The sequence below is a fragment of the Puma concolor genome, chromosome C1, assembly GCF_028749965.1.
Source record: "Puma concolor isolate L17-30 chromosome C1, mPumCon1.1.hap2, whole genome shotgun sequence".
In the NCBI taxonomy this organism is placed as follows: domain Eukaryota; kingdom Metazoa; phylum Chordata; class Mammalia; order Carnivora; family Felidae; genus Puma; species Puma concolor.
The window spans coordinates 168,825,566-168,847,777 of record NC_141674.1 but is presented as its reverse complement, the minus strand read 5'-3'; the positions used below and the strand labels follow the sequence as shown (position 1 = coordinate 168,847,777).

At 38.6% G+C, this 22,212-nt stretch overlaps 1 protein-coding gene across 5 annotated transcripts in view; it reads left to right on the top strand.

Moving 5' to 3' along the window:
• ZNF385B (zinc finger protein 385B) overlaps nucleotides 1-22,212 on the top strand; it is a 429,607-nt gene that overhangs the window by 89,817 nt on the left and 317,578 nt on the right. For 3 of the 5 annotated variants that reach the window (XM_086719063.1, XM_086719062.1, XM_086719073.1), the window contains exons 2-3: nucleotides 1,120-1,271; nucleotides 1,897-2,214. In XM_086719063.1, the coding sequence (XP_086575189.1) occupies nucleotides 1,899-2,214 (316 nt within the window). In that variant the 5' untranslated portion in view covers nucleotides 1,120-1,271; nucleotides 1,897-1,898. Of the gene's footprint in view, nucleotides 1-1,119; nucleotides 1,272-1,896; nucleotides 2,215-22,212 lie in introns of those variants that run through there. The other 2 variants (XM_086719071.1, XM_086719067.1) reach the window with 2 other exon arrangements.

The following is a 22,212-nucleotide window of genomic DNA, read 5'->3' as shown; positions in this document are numbered from 1 at the left end:
GTATGGGCATAAATAAGGTCTTCTTTTTGGCACACTGTATACATAGAATCAACCTCTATCTTTATGGTCATAGCCTGTGCTATAATTCATTTTCTGAATTTTAAACATTTAATAGGTAAATACTCCAAATACAGAATAGTCTGTAGCTCGTCATTCCTTTTCATACAGCTCTAAGTCACCATGGATCAACAGAATAGCTTAGAGCCAATGTCATTCCACCATAGACAGAAGTCCCTCATAAACCACAATCCTTTCTTTATTTGAATTCTTCATTCCTCATAGCACAGCACTCTTCAACTCAGCCAATCTGAAGTGTGTGTGGGGTGGGGGGGTTAGGGGCAGTCTTGTGGGACTGAGCCCTTAACCTGTGTGATCTGATGCTCTCTCTGGGTATATAGTGTCAAAATTGAGTTACATTGAAGGACACCTAGCTGGTGTCACAGAGAATTGCTGGGCTTGGGGAAAAACTTCCATATATTTGGTGACCAGAAGTGTCAGAAGTGAGGTGTTCTGTTCAACTAGTAAAGTGACTTTCCTTAGGAAAAAGGAACTGGAAAAAATCCGAGGTTTTCTTTTCTTTTTTTTTTTAATTTTTTTTTTCCAACGTTTTTATTTATTTTTGGGACAGAGAGAGACAGAGCATGAACGGGGGAGGGGCAGAGAGAGAGAGAGAGAGAGACACAGAATCGGAAACAGGCTCCAGGCTCTGAGCCATCAGCCCAGAGCCTGACGCGGGGCTCGAACTCACGGACCGCGAGATCGTGACCTGGCTGAAGTCGGACGCCCAACCGACTGCGCCACCCAGGCGCCCCATGAGGTTTTTAAATTAAGTATGAAAATGCTTGTAATAGTGGTCTTAAATAAAATGAAAAAATAACGCATGTTAAAGTGGGACTGAGCAAAATAAAAAGCCAAGGCCATCTTTATCACCCAAGGACCTTGAGGTACTGAAAAGTCTCCTTTAAAATCTTCATTTAAGTTATACTCTATCAGTATGCCCTTATCTAACTACACGAAGAAAAAAAATCAGTACTTTAAAATTATATCTTAGTCTACTCTTTTTCTAATTTTCAATTATTAGCTTACCATTTATTGTATTTCTTTTATTTTTTATTTCAGATGTTCTGCATTTCAACCTCATCAAAAATTAAATTGATATTTATGGGCTAATCTGGAAACCTAAATACAATTTGTTTCACTACAACTGTAAGAAAGCATGTTCAAATTCCCATTGGCTGACTTATAAAGGGGCTTTTGGAACACAACCTAATGTAAGTTGCAGACATACTATGTTTTAATCTTTGTTATTCAGCTCCTCCCCTGGTTAGGGTATGTGACTGTTGGCAGGTGTGCATGTATTATATATACTTCTGTGTCTATACATACCCTTTTTCACAGTTCCGGGTTCATAATATTTATTCTTTCCTCCAAAAGGTATTTAAGTGCCTGTTATTTAAACAGTACAGTTCTAGGCCTAGGGGACATCAGAAATGAAGTTACTTCCCTCATAGATCAAATTGCACAACTATGTATGAAATGCATACATATGCTCTGAAGGGCGGTCACTATATGAGCTGAAAACCGGGTCTGATGGGTTGCCTGGAGATGGTATTCTTCCAGCTAAGATTAAGCGGTGGGCAGGAGTTAAAAGGGCAAAGGAATTGAGAGATGGAAGGAGGGTGGGTCAGGAATAAAGTAGGAAGCACTACAGACAGAAAAAAATGTCCAAAGACCATATTTGTTCAATCAGTTAGCTGTGATGACTTTTTCAAAGAGCATCCATTGAGCAGCTGGGAGACTTTTAGCTGAAGCCATATCATGAAAATTAATTGTAATCATACTAGAAAATCAGAAAGCATATAGTTTGCAAGCACTTGTACTTTTTTAAAATTTCAGGTATGAAGTACTCATTAAGCCCTAACAACTACCCTGAAGATGGTATTATGAATATGGCAACTTTTCTACGGGGCTTTGAAGAAAAGGGGTTAAAGAATGACAGGCCTGAGGACCAGTTGAGTAAAGAGAAAAAGAAAATTCTGTTCTCCTTCTGTGAGGTGTGCAACATCCAGCTGAACTCCGCAGCCCAGGCCCAGGTCCATTACAACGGTAAATCCCACCGCAAACGAGTCAAGCAGCTGAGTGATGGGCAGCCCCCACCACCAGCCCAGGGCTCTGGGCAGCTGCTGGCCAGCCCCAGCACCAACACCAGCGCAGGTAGGTGGAAAGGCCCAGGGGTTCCATGTGCTATTGGGAGAGATGCCGCTGTTCTAGAAAGTGCAGGATTTAGAACAAGACCTCTTTCACCATGAAACTACCACCACAATAACCTGTATTCTTTTCCCCACAGGTAATTCCAAGAGCTGTTTGTTACTTCTCAGTGAGTGTGTGTGTGTGTGTGTGTGTGTGTGTGTGTGTGTGTGTGTGTGTATGTGTGTATAAAATTCATATATATTAGATACAAACATTACACACACACTCACACACACTTTGTGTATTGGATTGTAGACTTGGTCCTTATTCCCATAGTGTGTGAACATTTCCTAATGTATTTTGAAATGTGTTTAAAATAGATCAGTGATGTCAGTTTTTTGTTCCCCTTCTCTGCAAAATTAGGCTTTCTTGGGTTTCCTTCATCTGCTTTCTGTAGGGTAGCGTACTACTTGATAGTACATAAAAAGCTACAGCTTTATTTATAACATCCCGTGGTGCAGAAAAGGAGCATTAATCTTGAGTGTGAGACATGTTATATTCTTTTAGGGAGCTGGCAGCAACGTGCCAGTGGTGTTCTAACAATAGGAACAGGCATTGCCAAAACCAACAAGGCTTACCTCTGAGCTCTGGCCTACTGCAAGCACCTTCTTGCCTCACCTCTTACCTCTCACCCTGTCCTGTAGGCTGGGTAGAGGCAGAAGCTTAGGAATTTTCACATTTCCCGCATCTGTCCTGAATCTGAGAAACGTTCTTTCAAATCCTTTATCTTAGGCAGCCCTTCCTCTTCCACACTGCTGGTCATTGGGTATCTTCACTCGGACACAACTAAAGAAAATGTGAAATTTACTCTTATCCGTGGTGAAGATCTGCACAAAAACGGGGCCTCCTACCCAGGTTTATGAGGGAGGTCAAGATAAGCGTCCTCGTAAGTGGAAGAGCTCCACATTCCATTCCAGCAAACTGTTCGTTCACCCTGCAGTGTTGATGATGCAGAGCAGTCGTTGGGTGGGATTTCACTTGGTGCTCTTACATGGTTTCTTACTTTGTGAAGTTATGCTGTGATCCGTATTCAGCTCCGCTGAATGTTGTGTGTGTGCTATAAAGACATAATTTTTATATTTAAAGCTGAACCTAACTACTTCTTTATACTTCTTGAATTTCATTAAATTATTTTCCCCAGTCAATACTTAGTGTGCGGTGAGAGAACTTAAAGGAACTTTGAGGATATGACACACACATTCATGATGATAGTGGAAAATTACTTTTCCATTTTGTCTTTATTTATTATATGATAATATAACTATTAGATGCATTAATATATCTGTATTTGCATATTGAAATAGAGTTGGTGTCAGGTTGAAAACCGATTTATTGTCTTATATCTGAGTCAGAGAGCAAATAGCCCCGAGTAAAGATTTGAATCCTGTCTGTTAGAACCCAAACATCTATGCCTAGATTGAGGTAACTTGTGACTTCTAATTAGTGATAGTAGCTAACATTAACTGATCATATTTTAAGGGACATGTTTTGGTCCTTTATAGGAATTTTCTCCTTTAATCTTTTCATTAACCTTGAAGTAGTTACTACGATTATCCCCGATTTTCAGACTAGGAATGGAGAGGAAATAATTTGGCATGGAAATGGAAGATGGAGAGTTCCAACTATATTTAATTAATTAGTAGTGAAGCTGTTATTCTTTGTCACTACTTTGCTGCCATTTTCTGCCATGCAGTAACACTCAGGTTAATGTCAGACCTATGTGTTTGGTCTATTTGTGGTCACAAATGGTTGCTATCATGTGGCATACTATCTCACTTTGATGGGTTTTGAAATTAGGCATGTAAAGCTCCAACTCATGAGTTTCTCCATGCTAATGAAATTAGCTGACATGAATAAATTTAGCTAAGACATACCCAGGATATTATGGATGTATTCTATTAGTAAAATATCGTTCATCATCTAATATAAGACAATATTAGTATATGGGAAGATGGGTAAGAAAATGAGTCAGCTTTTCAAGTTTTACATTTGATATAAAGGGCAATTTTCATGTACTGATAATATAGTCAATTATCCATTGTCAGAAGATGGGTTTAGCATATGATGAGGACAAGTCAGTTAATGTCTGGAAGTGGTTAACATTAATCCTCCCATTTGAAAAAAATAGTAGGTATAACAATATCTTTCTCTCTTTGAAACAGAAATTAAACATAGATGTGTGTACAAAGATTCTCATGGCACAATTTAAAATTCCAAAATATTAGGTGTATCCTGAATGTCCAATAGAAGAAAGGTTACATACATTATAGTACATTTATAAGATGAATGATAGAAACTATAGGCATTAAAAATTATATTTGGGAGGCACCTGGGTGGCTTGGTCAGTTAAGCATCTGATTCAATTTCAGTTCAGGTCATGATCTAACGGTTCGTGGGTTCGAGCCCCGTGTTGGGCTCCACATTAAGAATGTGGAGCCTTCTTGGGATTTTCTCTCTCCCTCTCTCTCTGCCCCTCCCCTGCTCTCACCCTCACTCTCAAAATAAATAAACATTAAGAAATTATATATATATATTTTTTTTAAGAAATTATTTTTTTGAAGAATACCTAATGACAGGAGAATCTGTCCACGATCTCATGCTAAGTGAAACAGCAGGCACTAAAGTGGACTGTGCCTTAGTGCTGTGTGTGTGCCTGTACACTTATCTACTATTTAGAGTCTCAACTCACTGAGGAACAAGACTGTCATGCTTTTATTTTTTCCAGTCACTTTCTTTAGTTTTGATCTATCAAACATCTGTTTCCTGCTGGATAGCAGTTCCCTTAACACTTTCTCAGCCCATAACTTCTCACTTTTGAATATTCAGAAGTATTCTGACTTGAATGATTCAGCTCTATTTATATAAAAAAAATCCATGTCAGAGTTGGATTAAGATTTGGCTAGATAGATCCTGGAGTTTAGAATGGAGCATGGGATACAGTTAGCCTCTAGCCTCCCATGCTTTGGCCTGCCCTTCTCCCTAGGTAGGGATGGATGGGTGGAGGTGGCCTTACCTAACAGCCTTGGCAAGGTTGCAGTGCTGTTCTTGGTAGGGGATTACTATTCTGTATGTGTCTGTGGGTCACAAGTGCTCCTAATGGCCCCTCTGGATGAAGAACTCCCCCAAAGTATCCCTTAGGCATTGGGAATCCCTGAAATTTAGTTGCATCTCCTGGCTTACCCCCACATTGTAGCAAAAGACTCCATTCCTCAATTGTGTGTGCTTTTTTCTCCCACATTGTGGCAGTCCTGGTGAGATTGTGTCCTCTCTTCTTATCTAGGTACTTATCAACTCTTAGGGCTTGAGGGAATGTGCAAAATACATCTGACAACTAACATTCCTCCTCAAAACCTGGAGCTCCTGGGGCACAGACAGGTAGAAGTGGAGTGGGGTGTGGGGGACTCCACATTTTTCTTGCCTGCTCAGGTAGCACAGGGGAGACTTGGAAGTCCACTGACAAAGAAGACACATAATCAAGGAACAAAGAGTCACTCTCTCTTTTCACCCATTGCTTGGCTTTGGGGAGTGTTGTGGGCTAAATTTTGTCTCTCTGGGGAAAAAAAAAAAAAGATATGTTGGAATCCTAATCATCAGCACTTCAGAATTTGTAAGATTGGGACTTTGCAAAGTAAATTAAAATGAAGTTTTTAGGGTTAGGTTGACCCTAATTCAATATGACTGATATCCTTGTAAAAAGGGGAAATTTGGACTTACAGACATACAAAAAGAAATGATGTAAAGAGACACAGGGAGAAGACAGCCATCTACAAATCAAGGAGAGAGATCTGAAATCAGTCCTTCTCTCAGAGTTTCCGGAAAGAACCAACCCTGCCACACCTTAAACCTGGACTGCCTGAACTGTGAGGTGATGTATCTCTATTGTTAGGCCACTCAGTTTGTGGTGCTTTTGTTACAGCAGCCCTAACAGACTGGTACACAGAGGAAAGTGGTAGCTCATCTTCCCCACAAAGGAGAAGGGATGTTATAGTAGAGGTAGCCTTCCCAAGATCTGTCTGTTTCAGAGGTAACTTTGCCTCCTGTCAGTCAGTCTCATTATAGTGTAAGGGTTGGCAGGGGTGAGCATGGGGTACACAGTGTGGTGGTTGAGACTTAAGCCATTTCTCTGGGTAAGAAGTGACTAACCCCTAACCATGGGCAGTTCTTTCACTAAACTTAGAATTCAAACCATTAAATCTCAGCTTCTGGAAGAATAGGAAGACTCTTAGAGTGCAGCTAAAACCATTTGTGTGTGTGTGTGTGTGTGTGTGTGTGTGTGTGTGTGTGTGAATGTACCAATGTAGTTTTTTTTCCTGAGCGAGGAAATCATTATGAGTAGTAGCAAGATCCCTTTCCCAACACTGTCGTTGGTCAAATATTGTAAGAACACTCTGGCTACATAAGGGAGAAACAGGTAATGCGAAGAGAGCTTAGATAACTTAGTCTGCATGGGAAGGATCCTTACTCCTTTCCCCATCTAGTCCCAAGGGGTGGGTGGAAATAACAGAAACCACAGATTAGTCTTGGATCCAGACAAAGTAGTCTGATGCCTCAGAGGCTCCAGAGAGACAGTAAGACAATGGTATTTCTGGCCCCTGGCAAGGGGCAAATAGAACTGAAGCATTCTTCTGATTTCCTATGGGCTTAGTGAGTACACAGGCTCCTGAGTGAACCTGGGAACTACAGAGGGGCATCTGAGAAGAGCGGGGATGCAGTTTTTCCTGCAGCCTGGATTAGACCCAGGAAGAGACAATGTTTAAATCTGAGGACAGGAAAAAATTATGTCCCAGGTCAAAGGCAGTCAGGCAGGAAGAATTCCTTCTTACTCAGGGAGGGTTAGGGTTAGGATTAGGGTTAGGGTTAGGAAAAAATTATGTCCCAGGTCAAAGGCAGTCAGGCAGGAAGAATTCCTTCTTCCTCAGGGAGGATCAGCCTTTTGTTCTATTCAGGCCTGCAACTGACTGGATGAGGCCTGCCCACATTAGGGAGAACAATCTGCTTTACTCAGTTTATATATTTAAATGTGAGACCAATCCAAAATTCACAGAAGCACCCAAAATAACATTGACCAAATATCTGGACACCACGTAGCCCAGTCAGGGTTTGACACATAAAATTAATCCTCACACTCTCATTTTCCTGAGTTGTATAAATCATATTTGATGATTAAAACAAAAATTATAACTCATCTGATAAGACAATGATATTTAACAGTAGGGAAATGTAAGGGACCCAAATATAAGTAAGATACCTATATTTCATTTGAAGTATTTAAATGGTAATGCCAAGAGATTGTGATAAGTATGTATATTGTAATATCTACAACAACTATTCTGAAAACTTTACAAAGATACACAATCAAAAAGAATATAAGTAAATCAAGATGGAGTACTACAAAAACTTTCAAGTAACTCCCAGAACAAGAAAAGATAAACATAGAAATGAGAACCAGAGGAAACAAATAATAAATGGGACACTGAATAACGTATTAACAATTACCTTACGTGTAAATGGTCCAAATAAGCAAAAGACAGAGATTTTCAGAAAAGATTGAAAAAATTACCCAGTTATATGCTGCCAACAAGAAACTCACTGTACAATGATATAGGTAGGTGGAAAGTAAAAATATGGAAAAGAATATGTCATGCAAACAGTAATAAAAATTAAAAAGGCGTGAGTATCTATTAATTTATGGTAAGATAGACTTCAGAACAAGGAATGTTATTAGAGACAGAGAGACATTGCATTATGATAAAAGGTTCAGTCCACCAGGAAGACATGATGATTCTAAATGTTCATGTACCAGTTATGGCTGAAGACTACAGCAATTCTCTCTCTATAATAGAATTACTAGACCAAAAAATCATCAAGGATATAGAAAATCTGAACAATATCATAAGGCATCAGGATTTAACTAATTTATTTAGAACTCCACCCCTCAACAGTAGAACATGTATTTTTTTCCAGTGCCCATGGAACATTCACTGTGATACCATATTCTAGGCCATAAGACAAACCTTAACACATTTAAAGGAATTATAGTCATACACAGTATGATTACAATATGTCTCTGACCATAATGAAATTAAACTAGAAATTGATAATAGAAAACCAACAGGAAAATAGCATATCTCTTAATCCATGAATCAAAGAATAAAACTCAAAGGAAATAAAAAAATACATAGAGTAGATGAAAATGGAAAAATGACATATCAAATTATGTGGGAAGTAACTAAAACAGTGCTGAGAAGAAAATTTATAGCATTAAATGCTTATATTTGAAATGAGAAAAGGTCTCCAATAAATAAGTCTCTGCATTAAGAAGCTAGAAGAGAAAAAGTAAACCTAAAACAAGCAGAAGGAAGAAAATAATAGTGCAGAGATATCTGAAGTTGAAAACAGAAAAATAGAGAAAGATCAATGAAACAAAAAGCTGTTTCTTTGGGGGAAAAAAAATCAATGAAATTTATAAGCCCCTAGCAATACTGACAAAGATTAAAAAGAAAGAAGACACAACCAATATAGGTGATATTACGATAGAACTTGCATCAATTAAAAAAGTAATAAGGGGGCGCCTGGGTGGCGCAGTCGGTTAAGCGTCCGACTTCAGCCAGGTCACAATCTTGCGGTCCGTGAGTTCGAGCCCCGCGTCAGGCTCTGGGCTGATGGCTCAGAGCCTGGAGCCTGTTTCCGATTCTGTGTCTCCCTCTCTCTCTGCCCCTCCCCCGTTCATGCTCTGTCTCTCTCTGTCCCAAAAATAAATAAACGTTGAAAAAAAAAATAAAATAAAAATAAAAAAGTAATAAGAAAATACTACAAACTATATTCAGAAATTTGGTAACTTAGAAGAATGCATTATAAAGCTCCCCCAAAAGAACTTTCTATATCCACAGGATTTTACTAGAGAATTGTGCCATGCATTTAAAGAGCACCAATTTTGGGGCACCTGGATGGCTCAGTCGGTTAAGCCTGATTTTGGGTCAGGACATGATCTCATGGTTCATGAATTTGAGCCCCACATCAGGCACTGCTGACAGTGTGGAACCTGCTTGGAATTCTCTCTCCCCCCCCCCCCCCTTCTGCTCATGCTCTCTCTTTCAAAATAAATAAAACTACAAAAAAAAGGTTTAAAGAACACCAATTTTATCATTTCTTCCAGGAAATAGAAGAGGAGGAAAGACTCTCCAACTAACTTTATGAGGTTATTATTACCCTGATACCAAAATCAGACGAAGACAATATATTTAAAAAAAAAAAAAGCTACAGACTAATCTTTCATGAACTTAGACTCAAATTCTCAATAAAATATAAACAAACCAAACCCAGTAATGTATAAAAAGAATTTTACACCATGACCAAGTTAGATTTAGTCCAGATTTGTAAGACTGGTTCAACAATTTGAGAATCAGTAGTATAAAACATCATATCAACAGCTAAAGAAGAAAAATCATATGATCATATCAATTGACGAAGTAAAAGAATTTGAGAAAACTCAACACTCATTTAAGATAAAAACTCTCAGCAAGTTAGGAATAGAGAGAAATTACCTCAGTTTAATAAAGAGCACTACAAAAAGCCAATAGCTAGCATCATACTTAATGGTGAAAGACTGAATGCTTTACCCTAACTAAGATCAAGAGCAAGATAAGGGTGAACAACCTAGAAGAACTGGATAAATCCCTAGAAACTTACAATCTTCCAAAATCAAATCTGGAAGAAATAAAATATTTGAACAGGCAAATTACTGGCAGTGAAATTGAATCAGTAATCAAAAAGCTCCCAACAAGCAAAGGTCCAGGACCAGCTGTCTTCACAGGTGAATTCTACCAAACATTTAAAGAACAGTTAATATTTAATCTTCTCAAACTATTACAAAACATTGAAGAGGAAGGAAAACTTTCAAATTCGTCCTATGAGACATGCATTATCCTGATACCAAAACCAGATAAACACACTACAAAAAAAAAGAGAGCTACGGCCAATATCTCTGATGAACATAGATGCAAAAATCCTCAACAAAATGTTAGCAAAATGAATCCAACAATATATATTTAAAAAAAATCATTCACCATGACCAAGTGGGATTTATTCCTGGGTTGTAAGACTGGTTCAATATTTGCAAATGTAATCAATATGATACATCACATCAAAAAGAGAAAATATTAAAAAAATTGTGATCATTTCAGTAAATGCAGAAAAAGTATTTGACAATGTAAAACATCCATTCATAATAAAAACCTTCAATAAAATAGGGTTAGAGAGAACATACCTCAACACAATAAAGTCCATATATGAAAAACCCTCAGCTGATATCATACTCAATTGGGAAAAACTGAGAGCCTTCTTCCTAAGATCAGGAACAAGACAAGGATTTGCACTCTTACTACTTTTATTCAATATAGTACTGGAAATCTTAGCCACAGCAAACAAAAGAAAGGAATAAAAGGCATTCAAATAGGTAAGGAAGAAGTAAAATTTTCACTATTTGCACATAAGATGAGAAAACCCTAAAGACTTTACTCAGTTTATATATTTAAATGTATAAAAACTACTAGAGCTGATAGAACTGGTAAATGAATTCAGGAAGGTCACAGAATACAAAAATCAATGTACAGAAATCCCTTGTACTTCTATGCACTAATAATGAAACAACAGAAAGATTAAGAAACAATCCCATTTACTATTACACAAAAATAATAAAATACCTATAAATAAACTTAACCAAGAAGGTAAAAGGCTTATAGTCTGAAAACTGGTTAATACTGATGAAAGAAATTCAAGATGACAGAAACAAATGGAAAGATATTCCATGCTCATGAATAGGAAGAACAAATATTGAAATGTCCATATTGCCCAAAGCAATGTATCTATTTAATGTAATCCCTATCAAAATACAAACAGCATTTTTCACACAACTAGAACAAATAATAGTAAAATCTGTATGGAACCACAAAAGACCCTGAATAACCAAAACAATTTTGAGGAAGAAAAACGAAACTGGAGGCATCACAATTCCAGATTTCAAATTACATTACAAAGCTGTAGTAATCAAAACAGCATGGTACTGGCACAAAAATAGACACATGGATCAATGGAACAAGATAGAAAGCTCAGAAACAAACCCATGATTATATGTTGAATTAGTCTCCAACAGAAGAAGCAAGGATATACAATGGGAAAAAGAAAATAAGTATCTTTAACAAATGGTGTTGGGAAAATTGAACAACATGCAAAAGAATGAAACTGGACCACTTTCTTACATCACACACAAAAATAAACTCAAAATCAATTAAAGATGTAAATGGGAGACCTGAAACCATAAAAATACTAGAAGAGATTACAGGCAGTAATGTCTCTGACATCATCCATAGCAACATTTTTCTAGATATGTCTCCTAAGGCAAGGGAAATAAAAGCAAAAATAAACTATTGGGATTTCATCAAAATAAAAAGCTTCTGCACAGTGGAGAAAACGATCAACAAAACTGAAAGACAACCTACTGAATGGGAGAAGATATTTGCAAATGACATATCTGATAAAGGGTTAGAATCCAAAATATATAAAGAACTTACACAACTCAACACCCAAAAAAACCCCCAATTAAAAACTGGGCAGAAGACATGAACAGAAATTTCTCCAGAAAAAAACCTACAGATGGCCAACAGACACATGGAAAGATGCTCAACATCACTCATTATCATGGAAATGCAAATCAAAACTACAACGAGATATCACTACACACCTGTCAGAATGGCTAAAATAAAAAATACAAGAAACTACAAGTGTTGGCATGGATAAGAAGAAAAAGGAACCCTTTTAACTATTGTGGGGAAGGCAAACTGATGCAGCCATTGTGGAAAACAGTATGGAGATTCTTCAAAAAGTTAAAAGTATAACTACCCTATGATCCAGTAATCATTCTATTAGGTATTTACCCAAACAATACAAAAACACTAATTTGAAAGGATATATGCACCCCCATGTTTATTGCAACATTATTTACAATAGCCAAATTATGGAAACAGCCCAAGTGTCCATTGATAGATGAATGACTAAAGAAGATGTGGTACCATGGAATATTATTCAGCCAAAAAAGAATGAAATCTTGCCATTTGTAATAGCATGGATGGAGTTAGAGAGTATAATGCTAAGTAAAATGAGTCAGAGAATTACAAGTACAGTGATTTCACGCAAATGTGGAATTTAAGAAACAAAACGAAGAAAAGAAGAGACAAACCAAGAAACAGATGATCAAACTGATGGTTACAGAGGGGAGGTGGGTAAAGGGATAGATGAAATAGGTGTTGGGGATTAAAGAGTACACTTACCATGATGAGCACTGAGCAGTGTATAGAATTGTTGAATTAGTATATTTTACACCTGAAATTAATATAGCACTGTATGTTAATTATACTGGAATTAAATTTTTGAAACTGACAAAATTAAAAAAGAGCAAGATAAGGGTGTCCATTCTCATCTCATTCAACACAGTACTGGAAATTCTAATCACCATAATAAGGCAAGCATAAATAAATAAAAGGTGTACATATTGGAAAGGAAGACATAAGACTGTCTCACTTCAGATGACATTATGGTCTATATATATCAATCCTAAAGAGTCTATGAAAGAATTCCTAAAACTATTAAGTGAGTTTAGCAGGATTTCAGAATAGAGAATCAACATGCAAAAATCAATTTCATCTTTATATACTAAAAATAAACATATGGAAACTGAAATTTAAACACAATATCATAATCACATCTAGTAAAACAAAATACTTAGATTTACAGTTTAAAGATATAAAGGATCTATATGCTGAAAATTACAAAATGTTGAGAAAAGATGTGAAGACCTAAGTAAATGGAGAAACATACCATATTCATGGATTGGAAAACTCAGCATAGTTAAGATATTAGCTCCCTAAATTAACCCATACATTTTATGCAATTCCTATCGAAACCCCCGGCAAGGTTTTTTGTAAACATAGACAAGCTTATTCCAAAATTATATGGAAGAACTCAGGTTCTAGAATAGCTAAATCTTGACAAAGAATAATAGAGCAGGAAAAATCTATACCCAATATCAAGGCTTACTGTATGGCTAAAGTAATCAAGACAGTGTTATTTTAAAAGAGGTATAGGTATAGATCAACAGAAAGAGCAACAGAACCCAGAAATGGATCTATACACTTATGCTCAATTGATTTTTGACAGAGGTGCAAGAGCATTAGAATGGAGGAAGGATAGCTTTTTCAACAAATGTTGCTGGAGCAATTGGATATCCATAGATGAAAAAAAAAAAGAAATTTCACCTAAATTTATGCCATATACAAAAATTAAACCACAGTGTATCACAGATTTGCATATAAAACATAAAAATATAAAAATTCTAAAGGAAAAAATAGAAGAAAATATCTGGGACCTAAGGCTAGGCAAAAAGTTATGACTTAGCACCAAGAACATAATCCGTAAGAGAAATATGGATCAACTGGACTTCATACAAAATTAAAAACTTGTGCTTTGTTAACTACCATGTGAAGAGGATGAAAATATAAGCTACAGATGGTAAAGAATATTTGTAAGCCATATATTCAACATAGGACTAGTATCTAGAATATATAAAAAGTTCTCAAAATTCAACAGTAAAAAAAAATCAATTATGAAATAGGCAAAAGATCAGAACAGAAATTTCACTGAAGAGCATATACAGATGAAAAGATGTTCAACCTCATTAGTCATTGGGGAAATGCAATGTGATATCACAATAAGATTTTAATATGTATCTATGAGAATGGCTAAAGCAAGAAATAGTGACAACACCAATGTTGGCAAGGATGAGGAGAAAACGGATCACTCATACATTGCTAATGGAAGTGTAAAATGATATAGCCACTCTAGAAAATAGTTGGGAAGTTTCTTATAAAATGAAACATATATTTACCATTCAACCCAGCAATTGTACTCTTGGGAATTTATTCCAGGGAACTGAAATATATTCCCACAACAACCTGTATATGAATGTTTAGAGTAGCATTATTTGTAATAGTCATAAACTACAAACAACTCTATTAGTTTCCTGAGGCTTCTGTAACAAATGACCACAAATTTGGTCTAAGACAATAGAATATATTCTTTCAAATTTCTGGGGTCTAAAAGTCTGAATTTGGCAGTGCTGCATTAACCTTCAGGGGCACTACAGAGAATCAATTGCCTATATCCTCCACCCTCTAGTGACTGCCTGGGCAATCCTGGGCTTGAGGCTACACTGCTCCAATCTCTGCCTCTGTTTTCACATCATTTTCTCCTCTGTGTATCTGTGTCCTCTCCTCTTTGGTCTATTTACAATCTCCATCTACTTCTCTCTCATAAGGACACTTACAGTTGGATTTAGGAACCACTGAATAATTCAAGATTTTCTCATCTCAAAATCCTTAACTTACATCTGCAAAGCTCCTTTTTTTTCAGATAAGGTAATGTTCGCAGGTTTCCAGGATTGGTGTGGATATCTTTTGAGGGTGAAATGTTAAACTGTAGTACACCCATACTTGGAATACTACTCTATAATAAAAAGGAATGAACTACTGATGTACACAACAACTTGGAAGAAACTCTAGGGAATTATGGAGTATGAAAAAAGTCAATCCCATAAGGTTACATACTGTATGATTCCATTGTGAAACATTTTTGAAATGACCAAGTTTTAGGAATGGAGAACATATTAGTGGGGTTAGGGATGGGGACAGATTTCAGGAGGTAAGTGGGTGTGATTATGAAAGAGGGATTATGAGGGATCCTGTGGTGGTGGTGATGTGAACCTACACAGGTGATAAACATACTCACAAAGGAATACAAGTAAAACTGGGGAAATCTGAGTAAGATTGGTAGATGGTATCCTTGTCAAGACTGTGATACTTTTCTGTAGGTTTACAAAATGTTACCATCAGTGGAAGGTGGAATGAGTTCAAGGGAACCCCTTGTATTATTTCATACAACTGCATGTGAATCTTTAATCATCTCGATAAAATTTCAGTTAAAAACTCATAATAAAGGTGACTACTAAATTACCCAGTCTTCTAGTAGCATTATTAGAGATGATAATGAACACAAATGTCGGGGTTTTGCTTTTTAAATATTTTCAGGTTGTCCACAGAGATTAATAAAACACAATGTCTTTTTCATAAGTGTCCAGATAGGTATCTAAATAAATGAATGACAATATGATATGCTAAGAATGATTATGGATCTATTTAAGATGCGTTGGCACAAAGAAAGGAATGGTTAACTTTCCAGAGGTCAGGGACGGCTTCCCAGAAGAGGTGGTATTTGTGGTGAATATTCAAAGATGAGTTTCAGGTTATTCAAGGAAAAACAACATTCCAAATATAAATGATGGCAATGTAAATGCACATAGGAACAAGCTAGAAATAGTTTATTATTGGAATGAAGTGTGATTAGATGAAAAGGAGGGAAGATTCCCTCAGGCAAAGTGGAAAGTAGGTAGAACAGTCGAGTCTTCTTTGTCCCATGGGAGCATAGGGAAAACACAGCTGCCCAAACTCATAAAAAATTCAGGGGCAACTGCTGGAATTCAGGGTTCTGCTTAGTTCTTCTATACCACTCTGGTTTACAACAACCAGGAGCCCCTCCCTCCCCCCAATCTAGTCCAGTTACCTCAGCTTGGTGTTGTTTTGTTTCCCTAGGATACCACATGACTGTGCAGAGATTATTTTCCACAACCCATGAACAATTCCCTAAGTCCAGATAAAACTGACCACATTTCTTCTCTATGTAGATGGCTAGTGATGCTCACCTTGCCCTCTGCTGTCAAAGGCTGGGATCTATTCTTTATCATCAGTGCCTATAGCTGTGATATTTCCCCACCATTCCTATGCCATTTACCATTCTAATTCTCTGAGGGGGATTTGAACTTTAAAAATTGAAAGCAATTGATGTGTGAATAACTGATTATCTAATTCAGTGGTTCTCAAATTTTAGCATGCATCAGAATCACCTGAAAGGTGTGTTAGAATGCAGATTGCTGGGCTCCATCCCTAAAGTCTCTGATTCAGTAGGCCTGAGTAGAACCTGAGAACTTGCGGAGGGAAGATGGCGGCGTAGGAGGACGCTGGGCTCACCGCGCGTCCTGCCGATCACTTAGATTCCACCTACACCTGCCTAAATAACCCAGAAAACCACCAGAGGATTAGCAGAACGGAGTCGCCGGAGCCAAGCGCAGACGAGAGGCCCACGGAAGAGGGTAGGAAGGGCGGCGAGGCGGTGCGCGCTCCACGGACTGGCGGGAGGGAGCCGGGGCGGAGGGGCGGCTCGCCGGCCAAGCAGAGCCCCCGAGTCTGGCTTGCAAAAAGCGGAGGGGCCTGACGGACTGTGTTCCGACAGCAAGCGCGACTTAGCGTCTGGGAGGTCATAAGTTAACAGCTCTGCTCAGAAAGCGGGAAGGCTGGAGGACAAAGGGAAGGAGAGCTGCTGAGCCCCCGGACGACAGAGCTCAGTTTGGTGGGGAACAAAGGCGCTCGCCAGCGCCATCTCCCCCGCCCATCCCCCAGCCAAAATCCCAAAGAGAACCAGTTCCTGCCAGGGAACTTGCTCGCTCCGCGCGCAAACACCCAACTCTGCGCTTCTGCGGAGCCAAACCTCCGGCAGCGGATCTGACTCCCTCCTGCTGCCACAGGGCCCCTCCTGAAGAGGATCACCTAAGGAGAAGCAAGCTAAGCCTGCCCCTCTTGCCCCTGTGCACCTTGCCTACCCACCCCAGCTAAGACGCCAGATCCCCAGCATCACAAGCCTGGCAGTCTGCAAGTAGCCCAGACAGGCCACCCCACTCCACAGTGAATCCCGCTCATAGGAGAGGGGAAGAGAAGGCACGCACCAGTCTGACTGTGGACACAGCGGTGGGCTGGGGGCAGACATCAGGTCTGACTGCGGCTCCGCCCACGAACTCCAGTTATACACCACAGCACAGGGGAAGTGCCCTGCAGGTCCTCACCACGCCAGGGACTATCCAAAATGACCAAGCGGAAGAATTCCCCTCAGAAGAATCTCCAGGAAATAACAACAGCTAATGAGCTGATCAAAAAGGATTTAAATAATATAACAGAAAGTGAATTTAGAATAATAGTCATAAAATTAATCGCTGGGCTTGAAAACAGTATAGCGGACAGCAGAGAATCTCTTGCTACAGAGATCAAGGGACTAAGGAACAGTCACGAGGAGCTGAAAAACGCTTTAAACGAAATGCATAACAAAATGGAAACCACCACAGCTCGGATTGAAGAGGCAGAGGAGAGAATAGGTGAACTAGAAGATAAAGTTATGGAAAAAGAGGAAGCTGAGAAAAAGAGAGATAAAAAAATCCAGGAGTACGAGGGGAAAATTAGAGAACTAAGTGATACACTAAAAAGAAATAATATACGCATTATTGGTATCCCAGAGGAGGAAGAGAGAGGGAAAGGTGCTGAAGGGGTACTTGAAGAAATAATAGCTGAGAACTTCCCTGAACTGGGGAAGGAAAAAGGCATTGAAATCCAAGAGGCACAGAGAACTCCCTTCAGACGTAACTTGAATCGATCTTCTGCACGACATATCATAGTGAAACTGGCAAAATACAAGGATAAAGAGAAAATTCTGAAAGCAGCAAGGGGTAAACGTGCCCTCACATATAAAGGGAGACCTATAAGACTCGTGACTGATCTCTCTTTTGAAACTTGGCAGGCCAGAAAGAATTGGCACGAGATTTTCAGTGTGCTAGACAGAAAAAATATGCAGCCGAGAATCCTTTATCCAGCAAGTCTGTCATTTAGAATCGAAGGAGAGATAAAGGTCTTCCCAAACAAACAAAAACTGAAGGAATTTGTCACCACTAAACCAGCCCTCCAAGAGATCCTAAGGGGGACCCTGTGAGACAAAGTACCAGAGACATCACTACAAGCATAAAACATACAGACATCACAATGACTCTAAACCCATACCTTTCTATAATAACACTGAATGTAAATGGATTAAATGCGCCAACCAAAAGACTTAGGGTATCAGAATGGATAAAAAAACAAGACCCATCTATTTGCTGTCTACAAGAGACTCATTTTAGACCTGAGGACACCTTTAGATTGAGAGTGAGGGGATGGAGATCTATTTATCATGCTACTGGAAGCCAAAAGAAAGCTGGAGTAGCCATCCTTATATCAGACAAACTAGACTTTAAATTAAAGGCTGTAACAAGAGATGAAGAAGGACATTATATAATAGTGACAGGGTCTATCCATCAGGAAGAGCTAACAATTATAAATGTCTATGCGCCGAATACCGGAGCGCCCAAATATATAAAACAATTACTCATAAACATAAGCAACCTTATTGATAAGAATGTGGTAATTGCAGGGGACGTTAACACCCCACTTACAGAAATGGATAGATCAACTAGACACACGGTCAATAAAGAAACAAGGGCCCTGAATGAGACATTGGATCAGATGGACTTGACAGATATATTTAGAACTCTGCATCCCAAAGCAACAGAATATACTTTCTTCTCGAGTGCACATGGAACATTCTCCAAGATAGATCATATACTGGGTCACAAAACAGCCCTTCATAAGTTTACAAGAATTGAAATCATACCATGCATACTTTCAGACCACAATGCTATGAAGCTTGAAATCAACCACAGAAAAACGTCTGGAAAACCTCCAAAAGCATGGAGGTTAAAGAACACCCTACTAACGAATGAGTGGGTCAACCAGGCAATTAGAGAAGAAATTAAAAAATATATGGAAACAAACGAAAATGAAAATACAACAATCCAAACGCTTTGGGACGCAGCGAAGGCAGTCCTGAGAGGAAAATACATTGCAATCCAGGCCTATCTCAAGAAACAAGAAAAATCCCAAATACAAAATCTAACAGCACACCTAAAGGAACTAGAAGCAGAACAGCAAAGGCAGCCTAAACCCAGCAGAAGAAGAGAAATAATAAAGATCAGAGCAGAAATAAACAATATAGAATCTAAAAAAACTGTAGAGCAGATCAATGAAACCAAGAGTTGGTTTTTTGAAAAAATAAACAAAATTGACAAACCTCTAGCCAGGCTTCTCAAAAAGAAAAGGGAGATGACCCAAATAAATAAAATCATGAATGAAAATGGAATTATTACAACCAATCCCTCAGAGATACAAACAATTATCAGGGAATACTATGAAAAATTATATGCCAACAAATTGGACAACCTGGAAGAAATGGACAAATTCCTGAACACCCACACTCTTCCAAAACTCAACCAGGAGGAAATAGAAAGCTTGAACAGACCCATCACCAGCGAAGAAATTGAATCGGTTATCAAAAATCTCCCAACAAATAAGAGTCCAGGACCAGATGGCTTCCCAGGGGAGTTCTACCAGACGTTTAAAGCAGAGATAATACCTATCCTTCTCAAGCTATTCCAAGAAATAGAAAGGGAAGGAAAACTTCCAGACTCATTCTATGAAGCCAGTATTACTTTGATTCCTAAACCAGACAGAGACCCAGTAAAAAAAGAGAACTACAGGCCAATATCCCTGATGAATATGGATGCAAAAATTCTCAATAAGATACTAGCAAATCGAATTCAACGGCATATAAAAAGAATTATTCACCATGATCAAGTGGGATTCATTCCTGGGATGCAGGGCTGGTTCAACATTCGCAAATCAATCAACGTGATACATCACATTAACAAAAAAAAGGAGAAAAACCATATGATCCTGTCAATCGATGCAGAAAAGGCCTTCGACAAAATCCAGCACCCTTTCTTAATAAAAACTCTTGAGAAAGTCGGGATAGAAGGAACATACTTAAAGATCATAAAAGCCATTTATGAAAAGCCCACAGCTAACATCATCCTCAACGGGGAAAAACTGAGAGCTTTTTCCCTGAGATCAGGAACACGACAGGGATGCCCACTCTCACCGCTGTTGTTTAACATAGTGCTGGAAGTTCTAGCAACAGCAATCAGACAACAAAAGGAAATCAAAGGCGTCAAAATTGGCAAAGATGAAGTCAAGCTTTCGCTCTTTGCAGATGACATGATATTATACATGGAAAATCCGATAGACTCCACCAAAAGTCTGCTAGAACTGATACATGAATTCAGCAAAGTTGCAGGATACAAAATCAATGTACAGAAATCAGTTGCATTCTTATACACTAACAATGAAGCAACAGAAAGACAAATAAAGAAACTGATCCCATTCATAATTGCACCAAGAAGCATAAAATACCTAGGAATAAATCTAACCAAAGATGTAAAGGATCTGTATGCTGAAAACTATAGAAAGCTTATGAAGGTAATTGAAGAAGATTTAAAGAAATGGAAAGACATTCCCTGCTCATGGATTGGAAGAATAAATATTATCAAAATGTCAATACTACCCAAAGCTATCTACACATTCAATGCAATCCCAATCAAAATTGCACCAGCATTCTTCTCGAAACTAGAACAAGCAATCCTAAAATTCATATGGAACCACAAAAGGCCCCGAATAGCCAAAGTAATTTTGAAGAAGAAGACCAAAGCAGGAGGCATCACAATCCCAGACTTTAGCCTCTACTACAAAGCTGTCATCATCAAGACAGCATGGTATTGGCACCAAAACAGACACATAGACCAATGGAATAGAATAGAAACCCCAGAACTAGACCCACAAACGTATGGCCAACTCATCTTTGACAAAGCAGGAAAGAACATCCAATGGAAAAAAGACAGTCTCTTTAACAAATGGTGCTGGGAGAACTGGACAGCAACATGCAGAAGGTTGAAACTAGACCACTTTCTCACACCATTCACAAAAATAAACTCAAAATGGATAAAGGACCTGAATGTGAGACAGGAAACCATCAAAACCTTAGAGGAGAAAGCAGGAAAAGACCTCTCTGACCTCAGCCGTAGCAATCTCTTACTCGACACATCCCCAAAGGCAAGGGAATTAAAAGCAAAAGTGAATTACTGGGACCTTATGAAGATAAAAAGCTTCTGCACAGCAAAGGAAACAACCAACAAAACTAAAAGGCAACCAACGGAATGGGAAAAGATCTTTGCAAATGACATATCGGACAAAGGGCTAGTATCCAAAATCTATAAAGAGCTCACCAAACTCCACACCCGAAAAGCAAATAACCCAGTGAAGAAATGGGCAGAAAACATGAATAGACACTTCTCTAAAGAAGATATCCGGATGGCCAACAGGCACATGAAAAGATGTTCAGCGTCGCTCCTTATCAGGGAAATACAAATCAAAACCACACTCAGATATCACCTCACGCCAGTCAGAGTGGCCAAAATGAACAAATCAGGAGACTATAGATGCTGGAGAGGATGTGGAGAAACGGGAACCCTCTTGCACTGTTGGTGGGAATGCAAATTGGTGCAGCCGCTCTGGAAAGCAGTGTGGAGGTTCCTCAGAAAATTAAAAATAGACCTACCCTATGACCCAGCAATAGCACTGCTAGGAATTTATCCAAGGGACACAGGAGTACTGATGCATAGGGGCACTTGTACCCCAATGTTCATAGCAGCACTCTCAACAATAGCCAAATTATGGAAAGAGCCTAAATGTCCATCAACTGATGAATGGATAAAGAAATTGTGGTTTATATACACAATGGAGTACTACGTGGCAATGAGAAAAAATGAAATATGGCCTTTTGTAGCAACGTGGATGGAACTGGAGAGTGTGATGCTAAGTGAAATAAGCCATACAGAGAAAGACAGATACCATATGGTTTCACTCTTATGTGGATCCTGAGAAACTTAAGAGAAACCCATGGGGGAGGGGAACAAAAAAAAAAAAAAAAAGAGGTTAGAGTGGGAGAGAGCCAAAGCATAAGAGACTGTTGAGAACTGAGAACAAACTAAGGGTTGATGGGGGGTGGGAGGGAGGAGAGGGTGGGTGATGGGTACTGAGGAGGGCACCTTTT